A 21,723-nucleotide genomic window follows, 5' to 3' on the forward strand; every position below is an offset into this window, starting at 1 on the left:
TCTCATGAGAATTTAGAAGGAAATATTTGAAAAGTTCATAATGAGTTACATTTTTCCAACTTTGCCTTTGTGAGCTGCGTGCTTATGCAAAAACTCAACCAGAACAGGCTATCGAAATGTATTTTTCTGCTGATATTTTGCCACAAATTGTGGATAAAAGGGGTTTAAGATGAAGTCCATTTCTTTCATAAAATTCATGAATTGAGATAAGAGGGTTTAAGTAAGTCACTGACTTTGGTGCGGGCAGCGTGGGTTCAGTTCCCCCTCAGTGATGGTGTGAATGTGACTGCGAATGGTTGTCCGTGTCTATATATGCCCTGTGACTGACTGGCGACCAGTTCAGGGTGTAGTCCGCCTTTCGCCCGAAGCTAGCTGGGATAGGCTCCAGCGCCCCATGACCCTAAGCAGGGTAAGCGGTGTTGAGAATGGATGGGTGGATGGTTTTAAGTAACCCTTGATTATCGTAACAGGTATTGTCCTACTTTAAATCTAAATCTTTTACACAAGCTTACGAAAACAATCTTTTTTTTTGCTTATTCTATTTGTGTTGATTTTTGTTTTAATTTCACATATTTAAAATGTAGGTCTCTTCAAATGAACTGCAGATGTTTTTCGCTCAGCCTGTTTTTTGCCTGATTTAAGCTTTCATTCGAACACACCTAGGATTTTGCTGAAGATATAATGACCCAACGGGATTCTGTAAGAAATGTTAGATGTGATCTTCCAACAATAACATCCTCCATTGAGTTAGTAAGAAGAAAACGCAAATCAGCTTTTCATGTTTATATAAATCACATTACCGCTCTAGTGCTTCACTCAGGTGTTTCACTCTGCCTGGTGTTTTTAAACTTGCGATCCATTTGATGAAGCCTGTGTGATTGTGTGACACGGCCTTGACAGACCCAGTATAGTTGCTGCTTTACAGGACTCATCCGTCACATTTTATTAGCATCTGAGGCATCTCTGATGGCAAGGTGAGCTTGCACTCTTGATGGGGAGCCCATATCAAATGACAACAGTCCTCATATCGATTAAAAGACAGGATGCTGATGTCTGTCTCTCTGCCATATAGAAGACGTGCAAGTGATTTCTAGGTACATGCTGGGGTACCACATGTACCCATCTTGGCTAGGTTTGGTGCATCCTTGTCCCCAGAGTACAGTACAGATTGTTGGACTGATGTTCTATCAGATTGTTTGTCATGTTCATACCCCCTGTCAATTTTCAGCCATGACCTAAAATGCATTTCATTGTGATGGTTCCCATCCATCTCCTGGGCCAGACCTGGGACTCACAGCTTTTGTCAACAGATGGGGACAAGTTTTAGTGCTGATATGTCATACATCATATTTATTGCTCCAGGTTTAACTTAATTAAGTGTGTTGTGTGATTGAGCATGTCTCCAGCCCAGGAAATAACTCACAGATCAGCAGCCTTTTATGACAGTCATTCCCGGTCATTTGTAAGAGACTGTAGGACAATATGCTTTTTCAAACACCTCAAGACTGACATTTCCATCGGCTACATGTTGTGTTCGAAAAAGACAAAGTTCCCCCAATGAAGCCAGGGCTTGCATCTTCGTCCGTATCTGATAATATAATCAGGACTGGTTTCTTGAGAACAGAGGACAGAGATTATTTCTAAAAACAACACTTCAACAATGTCTTTGTGTTATGTGACTCCCTGCTGACTCTATTAATTTCTTAGATTTGCCTCAGCCAATGATATCTCTGCAGCTCCAATCCCATGGATGTGTAGTTCATATGTACGAGTTAGGAACATTTGTAATCCTCTGCCAGATGGATGATATAACAGTTTCTCTTACCATCTGGTACAGCCTTAAACCCTGGCAAGTATAAAGATTCTTTATCCAGATGACAACAATGAATTAATCTTTTAAATAGAGGGCTCTATTTCACTCTTACAAGTGCTGGATTGACTAATCTAGACGTTTGTCTATCCAGATTGACTTTCATAATCTGCCTGTTATTTTGGTTCTAAATGGAAGGGTTTTGTAAAATGACATCAACGATTGCAATGTCTGCAATACAGGCATGCTGCATTGGGTCAATGTTCTAATAATGAGAAATGCATAGCTGAGTTAGTGAGCTGTATATAAATCCACAAGGGTGTAACACTGTGTTCAATGAAGGATGAAATGGCTGTATATATAAAAGCAAAGCAGGACGTGACTCCCTTGTATCTAGCTGCTTGTGATTTCTTCTATCAAATTAAGTCCTGTAATTACTCCTCCTTTGCATTCTTCTTGTCTTATCCAGCTATCTTAACAGTGTAAGATATTTATCACTTCTTCTTTCTGAGGTCAACTCCATGAGCTGTGTACTCATTATTCAATGTTTCTACCTTAAAATCGGGCCTCTTTTGAACTGTATCGATGAGGGAGCCAGTGTTTCTTGAAATCTGAATGAAAAGCCTGAATTTTTAGCTCAAAATTCACAGAAGAAAGCAGTACTGTAAATGTAGCTATACTCTGCAGTGTTGTTATTTTGAGAAGAAAGCAAAAGTACACACAGTGTGAATAGAACTGTTTGAATGCATTATGCAAAGAGATGGCTGGCTTGATTGATTGACTGCAGTTCACCAAGCAACTGATACATTTCAAACATCAGAAAGATGTGTTTTTGTGTGGTTATTAGTCACCCTGTTGAGGTGAGAATTTTTTTTTATTTGCATTAGTGAAATATAATGTGCACACTTAATATACTGTATTCCGTGCAGACAAAGACAGGCTGCAATGCAGTCAGGATAAATAACCCTTGCTCAAAAATAAAATTTTTAGTTCATCACTTTTGCATTTAATGCTTTTTAAAAAAAAAATGTTTTTTTCTTTTGTGTGGGTCAGGGGGTGTTTCCTATTACAAATCTGAAATAGAGATGGTGACTTTATATTGGTTGAATCTGTACAGACCAAAATCGCAATACACGTTAAGAGCAATTATTCGATTTAGAGATTATTTTATAAAACTCCTATTCCAATGAAGTTGGGACGTTGTGTTAAACATAAATAAAAACAGAATACAATGATTTACAAATCATTTTCAACCTATGAGAAACCTTTTTAACCTTTTTATCAGTCTCATAATCCTAAAGTTGCTACTTTATGAAATTTTGAGTTCACATGACAGAGGCTTACATAAACTCAGAACACACACAAAATACAACCAAGAGTGGAATTTTATAGTATATTTAATAACATCTACAATGGATCTAGAGGGAAACACACAAAGGGGTCTAACTAAAGAAAGAAAATAACACTAATAATGGCAAAACGAAGGAAAATAGGCTTACGAAAAGGGAAATAGAACATTGTGTGTTGGTCTAAAGTGGGAAACGCGAGCGTTTAACGCGTCCATTCCGGACAAGAGAGAGAGAGAGAGAGAGAGAGAGAGAGAGAGAGAGAGAGAGAGAGAGAGAGAGAGAGGACAAAGTTGAGATTTTGTCTGAAGATAGTAATTTCCCTGAAATTATTAGGTACTAATATTGTGCAGTCTGGCAAGCACTTGCCATGTCTACTCATGAGCATACATCAGCTGGCCTCTGGGAGTGGTCTCTCTCTGGGTGCGTGTCAGGAAACACGGAGACCGATTTGGTTGAAAAAGAAAAACGTAGAAAAATAAAATAAAACAAAAGAGGCGGAAGACGAAAAATGGTTGTTCGTCATGCCTCCTTGGGAGAATATGACTGTCTCTCTCCCCACCTTGGGTCTGGGGTCCGCTAGCACGTTCGGAAAACTCACGTTTGGCTGGGAGCGTATCTGGGTAGCTCAGCAGCCACTGTTCCGGAGGCTGAGCAGCGGTGGTTCTGGCAACTGGGTCAGAGTCACTACAATTATATTAATAAATATTTATAAGATAACCTTTATTAGTCCCACAATGGGGACATTTGCATTGTTTCAGCAGCGATAGTGGATACAGCAAATACAAAAAGAGCACGCAGTAGAATACATTTGTAGAAGTACATTGCACAAAATTAATGTCCGTGCATGAACTATCCAATCCACTCTATCAACAATGTTATTTGTTTGTTTACAAAATAGAGTGCTGATTTTTCATTTTGACTTTTGAGATCTGATTATTCTGATATCCATTTTTAACATTAAACATGACATGTATTAAATGAAAGTACACATTTTTTGCAACTCCTAGGTACAGATAAACTTATATACAATGTGAAAGAATTTTTTTCATTTTCCTCATACCCATGTATAATCGACTTTTTACAATTTTTTTGGGGAAAAATTAGTATTATGCACGAGAAATTAGGGTACATAAAAATAACAAATGTTGATGCCATAATTTATTAACAATTATGATTAAAGAGTAATGATTATGTTTTGAAATTGAACAGTATGCAGAATTCTTCCAGTCCTATATAGGGAAGTGAAAAAGGTATCTATTTTCCTAGAAAATATAAGTAATTTGAAGATCAACATAATATGTACACTATAATTATGCCTAAGTAAACACATTTAGAGGGTAATGAAATCACACCAGACTACAACATTGTTTTTAATAAAACAAAATATAAAATGTTGTAAAGGTTGCAGCCACCGAGGGCCTGTGGAAGATGCCTGCCCTACTGAGGTAAGACGCCCACTGCATTTTGAGGGCCTGTGGAAGATCCCCCCCCCTACTGAGGTAAGACACCCCCTGCATTTTGATCTATGCAAACTTGGTATTTATGCATAATGAGGGGTTCACATAAGTGAAGCGTAAGTGCTCATGTGCACTGAATGTGTTGAATACGCACCTGATTCGATTGTATTAGTGTGCTTTTTTTTTCTTTTCTTTTTTGGGGGGAGCACAGCGGTAGTGTCGAGTAGTGTTGTTGTTGAAGAAGACCTCATTCAAATGAACCAATCTTTTGAGGGTGCTGGAATCATTTGATGAACTGATTCTTTCCTTTCTCAGTATAATTGAGTTCAGCTGCGAGCCTGTGGCACACAAGAAAGCGCCCAGCAAACAGCGACACTTGCAATGGTGGCTAAGTGACGGGCGACGAGGTGGCGCCACGGGGGCCTTTGTGGGGTGTGGGCATCTTTGTCTTGCTGTACTGCATCTACAATGGTCCGACAAAATATGTCTTTACCAAAACTACCAAATTTGTTATGTGCACAATTTTAAACTTTATTTTAAAATTTTGACATTGATCTTACTTAAACTAAAACACAAATGTTAGAACAGAAATTCATCCATCCATCCATTTTCTGAGCCGCTTCTCCTCACTAGGGTCGCGGGAGTGCTGGAGCCTATCCCAGCTGTCATCGGGCAGGAGGCAGGGTACACCCTGAACTGGTTGCCAGCCAATCGCAGGGCACATACAAACAAACAACCATTCGCACTGACAGTCACACCTACGGGCAATTTAGTCTCCAATTAATGCATGTTTTTGGGATGTGGGAGGAAACCGGAGTGCCCGGAGAAAACCCACGCAGGCACGGGGAGAACATGCAAACTCCACACAGGCGGAGCCAGGGATTGAACCCGGGTCCTCAGAACTGTGAGGCTGACGCTCTAACCAGTCGCCCACTGTGCCGCCAGAACAGAAATTATTATTTTTATTTATTTATTATTATATATTACTACATTAACAAAAGTTTGATTATTGCAAATTTATAACACATAGGCCTGTGAAAAATCACAATTGCAAAGATTTGTTTAAAAGATGAGTAACGTATGTTATTTTAAATCAAATAAAAAGTTGACAGGAACACACACTTCACACACACACACCTGCATGCACATGCACACACACACACGCACACACACACACACACGTTCATGAGGTTACACGCTGATGTTGGACGAGAAGCCAGTCTCTGCTCTAATTCATCCAAAAGTGTTCTATAGGGTTGAGGTCAGGATTGATCAGGGCAGTCAAGTTCATCCGCATCAAACTCTCTCATCCGTGGCTTTATCAACCTTGATTTGTGCACTGATGCACAGTCATGTTGGAACAGGAAGGGGCCATCTCCAAACTGTTCCCACAGAGTTAGTAATGTCCAAATTATTAGCCCCCAAGCTCCAGTGAAAGGAACTCTGAATTAGGGCTGGACGACTATATGATTGATATCGAATATTGTGATAAATGTCCCATCAATCTCAATTATCAACTGTTTACGTATTTCCTCGACCTAACACGGCGGGAATGTGCGTGACAACAGCCTATCAGAGTCATCCTTTTCCTGCTCAACTTCCAGTTGCCAGTTGTGGGAGGAAACAGAAAATGCGCCTCCTTGGCTGGTAAAATCGAAACTCCAGGCCCAACTTAGCCGTTGTCACACAGAGCACGCTGCGTCCTCAGCGTCCACTCTTTGTCCATGCTCCTGACCGGCGATGGAAACTCACGGAGCGGCCAGACGGTTGTGTGGTCGCGGCTCCAAAGTGATGTGGAGCAATGCTATTAACTATGGCCTATCACTCACTGCACAGCACACATAGCATTACCAGTTAGCTAGCGGTGATCACCAGACCAAAGCAACAATCAATCATGTCATCATTATTCAGGTGGGGTAAAATGGCAAACTACTTAATCTGTATTACTATTAACGATGATCCACATTTGAAAGTAGCAATAATAGAATTAACAATAACAATTGCATCATAACTGGAGAATGACACTGTTTACAACCCAAAGTGTCTTCATTATCACAGAGGGGGCAGTTTGTTTATTTTGAATCTTGTACCTCCAAAAATACTCAGGACTTCAAACTAGTACACTGTTGTTATATTTTTCTACATTCTTTGCGCTGTTGAGGGAAATGTTTTTGCCTTATTTGCTTAGTATGCCAATATCATGTTGGGGTTACTGTTTTCAATATTGACTATAAGGAGTGTTGTTAACAAAAGGAGTTAAAGAAAATGTAGAACTAGTCTCTATCTTATTTAGTTTTCAGTGCAGATGCTTAAAAAACGGCTATTTAAAAAATGTTTTTAAAGATTATAAACAAAAAAAATAATAATAATTGTGATAATAATCAACATCGGACAATATTGAAAAAAAAAATGTTTTTAAATAATTTTTTGCCAGATCTCCCAGAGACCAAGAGATTTTGGACTGTCAAACAGTTTGGGGATCACCCCTTCCTATTCCAACATGTCTGTGCACCAGTGCACAAAGCAAGGTCCATAAATACAAGTTTGGGAGAATTTGGTATGGATGAACATTAGTGGCCTGCGCAAAATCCTGCCCTCAACCCGATAGAACACTTTTGGGTTGATTTCGAGTGGACCGTGAGCCAGGCCTTCTCGTCCAACATCAGTGTGTGACCTCACAAATATGCTCCTGGAAGAATGGGCAAAAATTCCCATAAGCCTTCCCACAAGAGTTGAAGGTGCAAAGGGTAGACCAACATCATGAAATCACATTGATTTAGAATGGCATATCACTTAAAATCATCTTTGATTCAAGGCAGGTGAGCGAATACTTTTGGAAGTATAGTGTATATACATTTATAATATGTATACAGTAAATTTATATATAATGCACTTCTTACAGTTGGTTAGCTAATACGTTGATATGTTAGATGAAATATAACAATAGCAAGGCAAGATATTCTAAATCATTGGGGTGTCTCTTACCCCATATGGGTCGGGGACATCTTACCCCCAAGGTCATACTTTTACAGTTTGACATATTGCTGAAAAAGTATTTGGTAGTTATTGACCAAACTAATGGCTAGCCCTCCACAAGACTCTCATGATAACATTCAAAACAAGTTTGTGTATGCATATCCTTTACAAAAAAACGAAAAAAAAACCATAAAGGCTTATTTTGCAGCATCAAAATATTGCATTAACTTACCTCAAAATAAGTTCTTTGGATTCCCGTTGACCAGTAAAATTATTTCAATGCTCATCAAAGTTTAAAAAGGATGCAATTGTCCAGGGAAACAGCTGAGATAATATACTTGACAATTTTAAGAGCATCGAAATACAGACAAATTGTTCTAGAAATGAATTTGTATAGGTTGGCAGCTCTCCATATTGTATGCTTTAGTCCTTGATCTTTTAAGTCAATATATCCCAACCTTTACTGGGCCAAGGTACATATTTTACATTACAGAAATCTCATGGCACACCACCAAGCAAAAATGTCACAAAAATAACTGTATGTGTACTGAAATAATGATGATCTCGTCTCAGTTTACTCACAAATTTACTCATGCAATGTGAAATCTGGGCCTGTTTATTTGAACACAAAGTTATAGTATGAATATGTGGACACATATTAATTGCACCCTCTGCCATACATTGGAAGAGTGTTTAATTGTTTTGCCTGTCACTATATGTCGCTGGAATAGATTACAAAGTAAGTAGTAAATAAATAATTCAGACATCCATCCATCCAATATATGAGCCGCTTCTCCTCACTACGGTCACGGGTATGCTGGAGCCTATCCCATCTATCATCGGGCAGGAGGCGGGGTACACCCTGAACTGGTTGCCAGCCAATCACAGATAATTCAGACAAATTAAGTTAAATTAGATAATTGCACACCTCATAATCTCTCACAGATCACTAAAGTGCTGTGACACAGCGATTGGTAATCTCTGCTCACCTTTGAGTTATTTAGAAATTAAATGTCCCATATTTTTGGCATTTAGACCTCCATAGAGTGACTCTCTAACATGGATTTAGTATAAAAGTGCCAATTTTATGTCAAAAAACACCTTGGTTTTGTCATACAAGTACAGCTACTTCTGTTTGACTCAGTTTTGTATCCGCTTTGTCTACATTTGGTTGAGACATCCCCCTTTCCTTTGATTGGTTGCCTCCGTGTAGAAGACACACTTGTGAGAGCACGTGTTTGTTATGTTGACAGCGCTGACTTGGGAGCGGAGAGGTAGGCGGAGATCTTCGCTACTGACATAGATAAGCTCGAGAAATTCTAATGACCTGATTTCAGGCCTCTCGGCAGAAAGATTTCTGGAACTCAGGAATGCCTGAACAACTTTAATTCATATTTCACATGTTTACTGAGGCACCAATTAGCCAATATTACATCCCAAATACTAGAAAATTTGGATTGGTAAAATATGGCATCTTTAATGTGGGAGGAAATTGTATGTGACATTTGGTTGGCAGGTGAGTCTCAGTTAAGTCATCAATGACATTGGCTTCTTCTCTTCTGAAAGGTTTGGTCAAATTACATTTAATAGTGAAATGAAAACTCCAAATATGAAATAACTGAACTTTAGGATTGTCTTATCTATCTAATTTTGTAAAAACATCCTAAAAGAGTTTACCTCCCGAGAGAAGTCCTTCGATTTTTCTTTTGTGTAATTTCATTCATTACAGTGGGTCACATTGGAGTAGCTAGCCCTAAACAGCTAATTCACATTCAATTTCATGGATCTGAAAGCACTCAAAATAGCCCAAGCAGTGCCATGGAGAAGCACATGGAGGTGCAGAGCTGTGATAGGCTTGATAAAATGATCCAGGGGTGCAGAACAGCTTGGCTTGTCAGGCATTGATGACTTTTAGTGTATCAAGCTCATTTACACCCCAGCATATGCAAGATGAATATTAATCAGTGGAGTTGCAGTCTCAGAGTTTAAGGAGTCTCATATTTTTCTAATGTCTCTGCCTGTTCTTTGAAAACAAAAAAAAGATACATCTGATCTTATCTATGTTATTGTGGAGAGGTCCTTAATCACTGGTTGTCAGCAGTACTACTCAGTGAACTGATGTTGCTGAGATTAACAGTGTACAACTATCAGTATGCTTTTGCAAAATTTAAAGGTTTTTTTTATATTTAGCTACATGCAAACCTCAGTTTTTTAATTGAACAAATATTAACAGGGACATTACTGAAAACTATAGATTTTGAACAGCTAATGTACAAAAGGTATTTTGAGTAAAGCATGTCACAGACATTTCATTTAGACACCTGCATGTTACATACTGTACATAAAGTACATACAGCGACATTTTTCGCATTAAATATATTTCCAAAGGTGCTATTGACATGAAAATTTCACCAGATGTTGGGAACAATCCAAGTAATCCATACATACAAAGAAAGTAGAACAATTAAGATCAGAAATTAAGTTGTCTGTAATAATGTGAAATGACACAGGGAAAAAGTATTGAACACGCCAACTGGTATTTATTTAATACTTTCTACAAAAGCCTTTGTTTGCAATGACAGCTTCAAGAGGCCTTCTGTATGGAGAAACTAGTCGAATGCATTGCTCTGGTGTGATTTTAGCCCATTCCTCCACACAAGCAGTCTTCAAATAATGAAGACTGCTGTCATGGGCTTCTTTTATGGACCCTGAGTTTTAGTTTTTTCCATGGGCCATTCTAGCAGCTTTATTTTTTTTCTTGAAACCAATTGAGAGTTTCCCTGGCAGTATGTTTGTATCATTACCCTGGTGAAATGTCCACCCTCGTTTCATTATCATCATCCTCGTAGATGACAGCAGATTTTTGTCAAGAATGTCTCAGTACATTTGCCCATCCCTTCCTTCAATAATGTGAAGTTTACCAGTACCATTTGCTGAAAAGAAGCCCCACCCCATCATGTTCCCACCTCCGAACTTAACTGTTGGTATGGTGTTTTTAGGGTGATGTGCAGTGCCATTTCTCGTCCAAACGTGGTCTGCATTATGGCATCCAAACAGTTCAATTTTGCTCTCATCCGACCAGACTATAGTCTCCCAGTATTTAACTGGCTTGTCCAAATGTTGTTCAGCAAACTTTAAACGAGCTTTGATCCCCAGCAATGGGGTCGTGCGTGGTGAGCGTGCATACAGGCCATGACGGCGGAGTCCATTACTCACAGTTTTCCTTGTGACAACAGTACCTGCTAATTCCGGGTCCTTGGCTCTTGAACAACTCTTCTAATTATTCTTTGCACTCCTCTGTCATAAATCTTGCGAGAAGCACCTGATCGAGGCAAAATTATGGTGGTATGATTGGCTTTCCACTTACGTATTATGGCCCTAACCATGCTCACTGGAACGTTCAGCTATGCACCTGGAATCTGTTTTGCAACAATTAGTTTGCGATGGTCTTGAGACAGCTCTCTGCTCATGAGATGTGTCTTGACACACACCTTGGCAATGAGACCTTTTTGTAGGCCATCAATTAATACTGCACCAGCTGATATTCAATCGGCTGGTTTTCTGTTTGATTATTGATAGATTTTAGGTGTTGTCTTGGATTTCCATGCCTTTTGCACCTCCCTTTCTTCATGTGTTCAATACTTACATTTTTGTACAACTTAATCCATCCATCAATTTTCTGAGCCGCTTATCCTCACAAGGGTCACGGGTGTGCTGGAGCCTATCCCAGCTATCATCGGGCAGGAGGCGGGGTACACCCCGAACTGGTCGGCAGTCAATCGCAGGGCACATAGAAACAAACAACCATTTGCACTCACATTCACACCTACGGGCAATCTAGAGTCCTCAATCAACCCACCATGCATGTTTTTGGGATGTGGGAGGAGACCGGAGTGCCCGGAGAAAACCCACGCAGGGATGGGGAGAACATGCAAACTCCACACAGGCGGGCCCGGGGATGGAACCCCGGTCCTCAGAACTGTGAGGCAGACGCTCTAACCAATCGTCAAACGTGCCACCTACACAACTTAATTTCTGAGCTTATTTGTTCTACTTTCTTTGTATGTGTGGATTACTTGGGTTGTTCCCAACATCTGGTAAAATTTTCAGGTCAATAGCACCTTTGGAATAGTGAGAAAAATTGTGATGTGGTAAATATTTATTTCAGCCGCTGTATCTCCAGTTTTTAAATGGTTTACATTTTAGTTAAATTTGATAAAATATGTCTTACACTGGTCGATTGTTTCTGTGGTATTATATTAAACGTACATACATGTCAGAAATGTTGGATTCTTTGATTACCGGAATTGCGGCTGACTCGCACCATGCTAACCGCTATGTAGCATTGAGGCCAATGTTAGGCAAAGTCAGTGCTGGTTTAGCTGAAGTAAGCTAAGCTTTTATCTATTCTAGGTCATTAATTGGAACAGCCTCGGTTTTATTTCAGCTTGTCTGCACACATAGTTAGGAGGTGAGAGATGTTTGAATTATGTAAGGTTCATAGTTGTTTGTGACGGCCACTTTGTCATTGTGTTGTCTTTGCCACTGCATCCAAAGTTTCTCAATACTGTTGTCAACTTTTTAACCTTGATCTTTGCACACCTGAGGATACAGGAACATTTATAACATAGCTGATATGTTAGGGTTATACAGAAACAAAAAGGAATGAAAACGAACACGAGTTGACCTACTAGTCTTTCTGTTTCAAGTCTAGCTTATCCTTCGAATGACCTCAATCATGGCGGACAAATAAACACCATCCATATGACATATTGACCTACTTTATTGTCATCTGCATCTCATTTGTTCAGAATCAGAATCATCTTTATTTGCCAAGTATGTCCAAAACACACAAGGAATTTGTCTCCGGTAGTTGGAGCCGCTCTAGTACAACAGACAGTCAATTTACAGAACACTTTGGAGACATAAAGACATTGACAAAAAACAATTGTGCAAAAAGATGCAGAGTCCTCTAGCACTTAGAGCAGTTCGAATGACTAATATTGCAATAGTCCGGTGCAATGACCATTGTGCAAAGGGCGCTGAGACTTCAAGGAGTGTATGCGGTTTAAAGTGACGAGTAGTGCGATAATCTGGGACAATGTTGGTTGTGCAAAAGTTACAGATACTCCTCAATCAGTGTGCAAATGGAGCAGATGCTACTCTGGCATGAGTGGCCAGTATATGCAAATAGTGCAGCATGGCGAGACAACTACAGTGAGTGCACGAGTAATACATAATTGGCCCCACAGAAATGTGACAACGAACTCAAGTCAAAAAATTGCCAGCTTGTTGTAATGGAATTATAGGTTAGGTGTTTAAGAAGTTGATCGCAAGAGGGAAGAAGCTGTTGGAATGTCTACTAGTTCTAGTTTGCATTGATCGGTAGCGCCTACCTGAGGCAAGGAGCTGGAAGAGCTGGTGACCGGGGTACGGAGGGTCCGAGAGGATTTTGCACGCCCTTGTCTTAGTTCTGGCAGCGTGCAAGTCCTCAATGGTGGGTAGGGGGGTACCGACAATCCTTTCAGCAGTTTTGATTGTCCGTTGCAGTCGGAGTTTGTCCTTTTTTGTAGCAGCACCAAACCAGACTGTGATGGAAGAACACAGGACTGATGCGACAACCGCTGTGTAGAACTGTCTCAGCAGCTCCGGTGGCAGGCCGTGCTTTCTCAGAAGCCGCAGGAAGTACATCCTCTACTGGGCCTTTTTGAGGACGGAGTTGATGTTGGTCGCCCACTTCAGATCCTGAGAGATTGTAATTCCCAGGAACTTGAAGGTCTCGACGGTTGACACAAGGCAGCTGGACAACGTTAGGGGCAGCTGTGGCGAAGGATGCCTCCTGAAGTCCACGATCATCTCTACAGTCTTGAGCGTGTTCAGCTCCAGGTTGTGTCGGCCGCACCACAGCTCAAGCCGCTCCGCTTCCTGTCGATATGCAAACTCGTCACCGTCCTTGATGAGGCCGATGACAGTGGTGTCATCTGCAAACTTCAGGAGTTTGACAGTCGGGTTCGCTGAGGTGCAGTCGTTCGTGTAGAGAGAGAAGAGCAGCGGAGAGAGGACACAACCTTGGGGCGCCCCAGTGCTGATGCTGCGTGTGGATGAGGTGGCCTCCCCCAGCCTGACCTGCTGTGTCCTGCCCGTCAGAAAGCTGTAAATCCACTGGCAGATGGCAGGTGAGACGCTGAGCTGGAGAAGCTTGGATGAAAGGAGTTCAGGGATGATGGTGTTGAACGCTGAGCTGAAGTCCACGAACAGGATCCTCGCGTAGGTCCCTGCACTGTCGAGGTGTTCTAGGATGAAGTGCAGTCCCATGTTGACTGCATCATCCGCAGACCTGTTCGCTTGGTAGGCAAACTGCAGGGGGTCCAGCAGGGGACCTGTGACACTCTTGAGGTGGTCCAGCACGAGACGTTCAAAGGACTTCATGACCACAGACTTCAAAGCGACAGGCCTGTAGTCATTCAGACCCGAGATCGCAGGTTTCTTGGGGACTGGAATGATGGTGGAGCGTTTGAAACAGGATGGAACTTCGCACATTTCCAGAGATCTATTGAAGATCTGAGTGAAGACTGGAGCGAGCTGGTCCGCGCAGACTTTGAGGCAGGATGGGGACACATGGTCCGGGCCTGCCGCTTTGTTAATCTTCTGTTGTTTGAAGATGCGTCTCACATCCTGTTCATGGATGGTTAACGCAGAAGTCTTCAGTCTATTTCCTCTACTCAATAACCATGCACCACCTGACATTGTATCTCCCACCGGTGTCTTGTCTTAACAGTGCAGAGTATATGTCAGTCTTCAGTTTCTTTGCAATTGTGCTGGATCATCCATCCATCCATTTTCTGAGCCGCTTATCCTCAGTGGGGTCGCGGGAGTGCTGGAGCCTATCCCAGCTATCATCGGGCGGGAGGCGGGGTACACCCTGGACTGGTGGCTAGTCAATCGCAGGGCACATACAAACAAACAACCATCCGCACTCAGATTCACACCTACGAGCAATTTAGAGACTTCAATTAACCTACCATGCATGTTTTTGGGATGTGGGAGGAAACCGGAGTGCACGGAGAAAACCCATGTAGGCACGGGGAGAACATGCAAACTCCACACAGGCGGGGCCGGGGATTGAACCCCGGTCCTCAGAACTGTGCGGCAGACGCTCTAACCAGTCGCCCACCGTGCCACCTGTGCTGGATCATTTGCTCTTTATTTGAGCTTAATGTTTGTCAGTTTTCTTCCTTGCAGTTTTTGTGTTGTGTTTCACTTCTTAATTATTTCTGGTGCAGTTTCTACTTCTTTCCTGCCAAACACTTCCTTTATATCAGTTTGTTGTCTGACTTGTGCTGCAAATTCTTTGCATTGACTTCCACCTGTCTCCTCAGGTTTGTCACTTTCTAAAGCAGTTGTGCCATGACAACAAGAAAGGGACAAAATAAATACCACAAAGTCTCTTGAGCTTCAGCCCAGATCGAGGGCTCTACAGTTTATGCCGCTTAAGACTCTAGTGGGACCTTAATTGTGCTGTATCAGTTTCTATAAATAATATTTCTTGAAGAAAATCAACATGGATCAGCCATAGAGGTTCCATTTGCTATGGATGCATATCAACAATCTACCAGTACAAAATAGAAAAACAACTTAATTAAAGTATTAGAAATGCAGAGACCATTTTCTTCTCTGTTTTTTTCATTCCACTATTTTTCAATTCTGTGAAGATTTTGTAATTTTATGGCAGCTGCCTCATGGTTTCTCTCTGCACTACATGCAATATCATTGAGATACAGGCAAGAAGAGGCAAACTGTTCAAAGATTACTGCCTCAATGTTCTAGTCTCAGCAGGTTGTTAACATGTAATTGTTCTTTCAGTCGTAGTCATTTAATGGCTACTGGTCTGTGTGCAGTCAGTGGATGAAACAGAAAGTGATAACAATGTGCAATTGCAATTAAATTCACTCTAGTGTGACTTATACTAAAGGAAATGCATTCTGCCACGGTCAGAAGTATTTAAGCACTTTAGAAGGCCGTGTCTGCTTCTATGCAAACATTTGTGTCTCATACAAATATTAAAACATTATGGATTGATGCACAGTCTTAACCGGTAGTCTCAGAACCAAATATAAATTCATAGAGAAACCAAAGATATGACTGACGATGCTGTCCCCCCCCCCCCCCCCCCCCCCACACACACACAAAAACAACTTTTCTTGTTTTCTTGTTTCTTTTGTGAGAAATGAAATGATTATTCCCCTTTATTGCTTTTTCTTTGCATAAACAGACTTGGAGAATTTCAAGAGTCAAAGAAGAAATCCAGTGAGGGTCCGTGAAGGTCAAGGCGTGGTCTTACTGTGTGGCACACCCCTCCACTCTGGAGGTAAGATGGCTTTTTATTTTATAATTAAAAACTATGCATAACTTGAATTAATCAGTAACCTAGCCATTTGACAACATTTCCATGATCAAATACATACAAAATAAATGATTCTTTAATTGTTATTCTTGTTTATGGGATACTCAATATTCTGAACTATTCTTTCAATGTCAGCGTCGTACTGAACAGAATAATGCTCCCATAACCCCAACAAGCAGAACAATTAAATTCAGTTAAATTACATTATCAAAAGTTTGGAAGGGTATAAAGATAAATGATCCATACTACACCAACTATTGGTACCTTTCAGTCAGGAACATCAGTAGTATGGTAGTCACTTTCATGTGACAATGGGAAGAACAAAACCTCATCTTCTCCTTGTAAGCCCAATGCCTAAAAAAAGGCGCACAAAATCTTTGATGTCTTTCACGGTTACCTTTTTTTCAGTGGGTCTTCTATGTTGAATTGGCCAGATACACTGTGTGGCACTGCTTTAGTATTCAGTGGTTCACTGTCAGGTCCCACACATACAGTAGTTGACTATCTAGCTCAAGGACACCGTCACAGGGGCTCAGAATGGAACCCATAACCTTTGGCTTGGGAGACAACTACTTTACCACCTGAGCCATTTTGCTGTGGAATGCTTCTGTACGGCACATGGATTTTCATTAAGTGTAAGGAAACCTTTGGCAAGAAGATTGGAGCAAAACTGTCTGTGGCAGGATTTGTAAGATTCCAGGATTGCAAATCACTCTTTAAAATCTGAGACCTCATGCAAGGGAATGACTCTTCACACAAGTCAAAAGGTCTTCCATCAATAGCAGCAAATATAGTTGAATGTAATAGACTGTAACGGACATGCTCTCGTCCGATGGCACCATGACCCCAAACTCCAGACCAAGCTGCAGCGCTGTCGCCGCTCCCCCGCCGAGGGAGACGACCACGGGGATGCGAGATTCAACTTCGCACAGGGATGCTAAAGGAATTACAGAGCGTCCCAAGTAGCATCAAAGCTGAGGCACACACGTGGTTTCTCACCCGGGTGCTAAATTAATTAACCTCCACCACCAGCCAGTCTGAAGAGTCTCCCCAACAAAGATTTCTCTTTCCTGCTGTGTTCAATGACTTGCCCCTCCTGGCTGGGACAATTGATGCAGCACTAGCGACACTCACAGGTATGGAAAGCCACTGTAACCCCGGATTAACTAATCACAATCTTCACTGGATTTGAATGTGATATAATATTTTAAGAACTTTACATGAATGCCACTAGTGATTGTATTTCTGCAAATTTGAATGTCTGATGTCAAATCTGTTTGCGGATGAAATGTTTTACCCCACACAACTCAAATGCTACATTGCAAATATTAGTGTTCTCAACAACCACATACAATTGAAACATTCGTTACAGGGATTAAAGAGGATATGCGTGTGACAAAGCAAAGTTGGAAAATGGTCTCGTTAGCTTAAATCCAACAATTAATATTTTATTCCAATGGGTTTAAACCACAAAATAATCCTAAAATGGAAAAGGTAACATTCAGAGGTGGTCCAGTTTCCCTTTTGGTGGTGAGAAAGAGAAGGGGGGGGGGGTGACCACCCCCTTGGAGGCTGGTCATAAAAGGCCAGGACGCCACACCTCGCACCACGAGGTGGCGAGGGCACATCGGACCCTTCCCCACCGCAGTGCATCAGGGTTTAGTTTAGTGTCAAGCTAACCATAAAATAAAGAGAATTACACGTGTATTTGAAACAACCACATAGCCTCCATTAAGCATACACTGTGTACAATGGAAAACATCACTGCCAGCCACATGGGCAAACAACACACACACACACAAAATAATAGTAGCCAAGGGCGTTTAAAACTATTTCTATTTGAAGCTGTGGACAAGAGATCCACTTTACCCCAGAGAACTTGCGCAGATATGTCTGCAGAAGATGCGAGCCATTCACACTGATGGGATGTGGAGGGTTTGGACAACAGCAGGTTGGCTATTGCATAACATTATGAAAGACGAATTGAAGGTCGGCGGCACGGTGGCCGACTGGTTAGAGCGTCAGCCTCACAGTTCTCAGGACCCGGGTTCAATCCCAGGCCCCGCCTGTGTGGAGTTTGCATGTTCTCCCCGTGCCTGCGTGGGTTTTCTCCGCGCACTCCGGTTTCCTCCCACATCCCAAAAAACATGCATGAATTGGAGACTCTAAATTGCCCGTAGGCATGACTGTGAGTGCGAATGGTTGTTTGTTCCTATGTGCCCTGCAATTGGCTGGCAACCAGTTTAGGGTGTACCCCGCCTCCTGCCCGATGACAGCTGGGATAGGCTCCAGCACGCCCGCGACCCTCGTGAGGAGAAGCGGCTCAGAAAATGGATGGATGGATGGAATTTAAGGTCAGGTGGGGATGCAAATATTGTTACTGTGTGTCTGTACACAATACCAAACTGTTGAGTGTTCTTATTAAGAGACATTTTAAAGTTTTTGGTAACGTAACTGTTGACGACAGACTTTTAATTAAAAATATACCAAGTAGAATTACAACTGCAAATTAACTTCTGCTGATTCTTAGTTTGTTTTCTTTAAATTTGGATCAATTCTGTTCTGCATTGTTAAATGTTACAGTATCAAATTTGATCAAAAGACTGGATTGTTGTGACATTCACGAAGAAACCGAATCTATTGAATGGCTCATTAACATGAATGATGGGATTGGGACTGTGAACCTGTGAGTGCTTTGCGATGGCGGAGGGGCTAATGGCAGCTCCTTGAGAACATTAACTGCATGCCACCTGATACGTGCTTTCATGTCTCCAAAACATCCGAAAAAGTCGCTAGTCGCTAGAAAAAAAGTCGCTTAGAGGAGTTGCAAAGTCGCTAGATTTTGCCGAGAAAGTCGGCAAGTTGGTAGCACTGCACAATAGGCGGGGGTCGAGCGAGTGTGGGGAGAGAGAGAGAGAGAGAGAGAGAGAAAGAGAGAGCATTTAAAGACACCGCAAATGAAAACCAGAAATTGTGTGTGCGTGTGTATGACACGTTTGGTTTGTTTACACTTCATAAAACCAGTTAAATGACTGTATTTTACAATATAACGACATTTTAAAAAAAAAATTTAAATGGCGGTGCTTTTGGGGAGAATGGAACAGATTAATTGCATTTCCATTCATTTTAATAGGGAAATATGTTTTGAGATAAGAGTATGGTCACAGAGCAAATTAAACTCGTATCGCAAGGGACCACTGTATACCGAAGCTGCCGAGCTTTTTGTGTTTTTTCGTCACAAGAACCATTGACAGACCTTTTAAAGTGCATGAAGAGTTACTAAAACAAGCAGGAGAACAGGAGATGCACCTGCGCTCCTTCAGTAAAGCAGAGTGAACTGCCCTATACTGTAAAGTGAGAAGGCCAAATACTTTTGGAATGTTGAATAACATTTAGGACAAACATAGTATAATATTCCAATTTTGACTATGTTGATTTTTGTGAAAAACATGCACAAAATGAGTTCTTGCACTTAATGTTGGTTTGCTTTTCAGCAGTTTTGTGCCATGTTTGAACGGTAATTTTTTATGTAAGAGAGCCCTTTGCACTGAAAAAAACTCTTGATTGCTTCAAATCCTTTGTTGTTGAAGACTGGATCTTTTATACATTTTATTAATTAAGACACTGATTTACATTGGTTCAATAAAACAAAGACATATGCACATATTTTGATCATATTTAAAATTGGCAATTTGCCATATATCTGATTAGGAAGTACACTGTCCTACGTGGCCCCCTCGTAGCGTGACCCATCCCTGTTCTATCGCATATACCACGGACCCCTAATTTGTTTTGAGCCTTCAACACTTGTGATGTAATAAATTGACCCCATATCAGGATGATAAATATCCCATATAAGAAAATATTAGTCATATCTATCTAATACTGTGAGGGGGTAAGGTAACAGATTCACAAATGTGATGGGCCCATAAGTGAGCCGACTTTTACTGATTTCACTTTTAATTGATTGCATGTGCCAAATCCCTTTGGGGGTTATTTGAATACCATGTACAAACAGGCTTGCACTTCATTTACTCTCCATGTATCCTGAAATACATAGTAGTGAAATGTTTATTAAGAATCAGCTGTTCTGCATTGTTTGAAATTATTTGCCTTCATGTTTATCAGCTATTTTAGTTGATGCTGATACATAGTTATAATCTGAATTTGATCACCATGTATTTGAGAAAACGTTTTTTGTTGATGGCAATTAGATCTGACACACTACATTTTATGTTTCACAAGTTCAACTGGGAAAGCACCTGTACAAAGTGTTTGAAAAGGAATTTTGAAGAAATTTTCAACATGTATGTACAGTTCCATTTAAAATCTACATTATGTGTGGAGTTTGCATGTTTTCCCCATGCCTGCGCGGGTTTTCTCCTGGTACTCCAGTTTCTTCCCACATCCCAAGAACATGTGTGGTAGGTTGACTGAAGGTTCTAAATTGCCCGTAGGTTTGAATTTGAGTGCGAATGGTTGTTTGTTTGTACTGTATCTGCCCTGCGATTGGCTGGCAACCAGTTCAGGGTGTAACCCGCCTCTCGCCCGAAGATAGCTGGGATAGGCTCCAGCACGCCCGCGACCTCAGTGAGGATAAGGGGTAAGGAAAATGGATGGATGGATTTTGGTTAGAATGCATTATTTAATAAAAAAAGAACTTGTGCATTTGAATGCCAAGAGGCATTTATCTCAGGCTTTTTCACATCTCTTGGAACACAAATTTTTAATTTTCTGCTTTCAGTAGTTAGCCTGCCCTACTCATTAGAACACCTGGGCTGTGTTCAGGATGCGCAAAGGACATACGGCCAAAGTTGATTAAGCAGCGTTACTGGTTGTTAGTTTCAGGATTTTCCATGAGAAAAGGTCCTAAAATATCTGACCCGTACAGTCTGTCTTCTCAGCTTTTTTGTTTTTGTTTTGTTTGTTTTGGACAGAAGGATGGTAAAATTTGCGCCTGTAGCTCACAAAGACTTTCTCTCATTCACTTACTATTTTATAGAGGATAATAGCCACATTATAAGAATAATTTAAGAGCAATAAAAAGACAAGAAATTAACAATTGATCAATGATTTTCTTTTCACAGTTAAGGACATATCTTCAAATGATAACCTCTAATTACCAGTGAATTGTCAAGTGAATACATTTTCTTAAAAAAATAAATAAAAAAAAGCTCACTGTCAGGAAATGGTTGTTAGAAATTCTCCTACTTGGCACCAAATATTCATTCCTAATATTCCTGTAAATGTTACAGTTTTTTACCACATACATTTCAGTAAAATACTTTAAAGTGATTTTGCAGTAATTAACTACAGTTTCCCCTGCATCATGTGATTTTGGTTGATGTCACGCAGAGGGCTCTGCTCCCGGACCCGCGCGCTCGATCTCTCGCCGCGCGCCCCCATCCCGGGGCCGGCCGCTTGTGCCGTTCCTCCGCACCCCGCACAACTTGTCGCGCGCTTCACGCAGAAAGTTACTATTTTGCAGCAGAATTGTAAAGCCGTGTGGTCCCAGCATGCCTTGCGTGATAAAATGTTGAATTGTTGCTGTAATAAAGACGTTAATCCTCAATGTTCATGAACGATAAGGGTTTAACATAACATTGATCGTGTGTGTTTATGTTACCCATAGTTCGTTGAATGTGTTTCTTATTTAATGCTCGCATTACATGTATGTTGCACTTTTTTTTTTTTTTAAACCATCAAACCCTGACTGTGGGGTTATGC

General features: G+C 41.0%; 1 protein-coding gene across 6 annotated transcripts in view; it reads left to right on the forward strand.

Moving 5' to 3' along the window:
• Window positions 1-21,723, forward strand: part of cntn3a.1 (contactin 3a, tandem duplicate 1) — a 118,256-nt gene that overhangs the window by 49,020 nt on the left and 47,513 nt on the right. For all 6 annotated transcript variants that reach the window (XM_061782444.1, XM_061782426.1, XM_061782440.1 and 3 more), the window contains one exon: window positions 15,865-15,960. In XM_061782444.1, coding sequence (XP_061638428.1) covers window positions 15,865-15,960 — 96 coding nt within the window. The remainder of the gene's footprint in view (window positions 1-15,864; window positions 15,961-21,723) is intronic.

This window comes from Phyllopteryx taeniolatus, chromosome 1 (genome assembly GCF_024500385.1).
Source record: "Phyllopteryx taeniolatus isolate TA_2022b chromosome 1, UOR_Ptae_1.2, whole genome shotgun sequence".
Taxonomy (NCBI): Eukaryota; Metazoa; Chordata; class Actinopteri; order Syngnathiformes; family Syngnathidae; genus Phyllopteryx; species Phyllopteryx taeniolatus.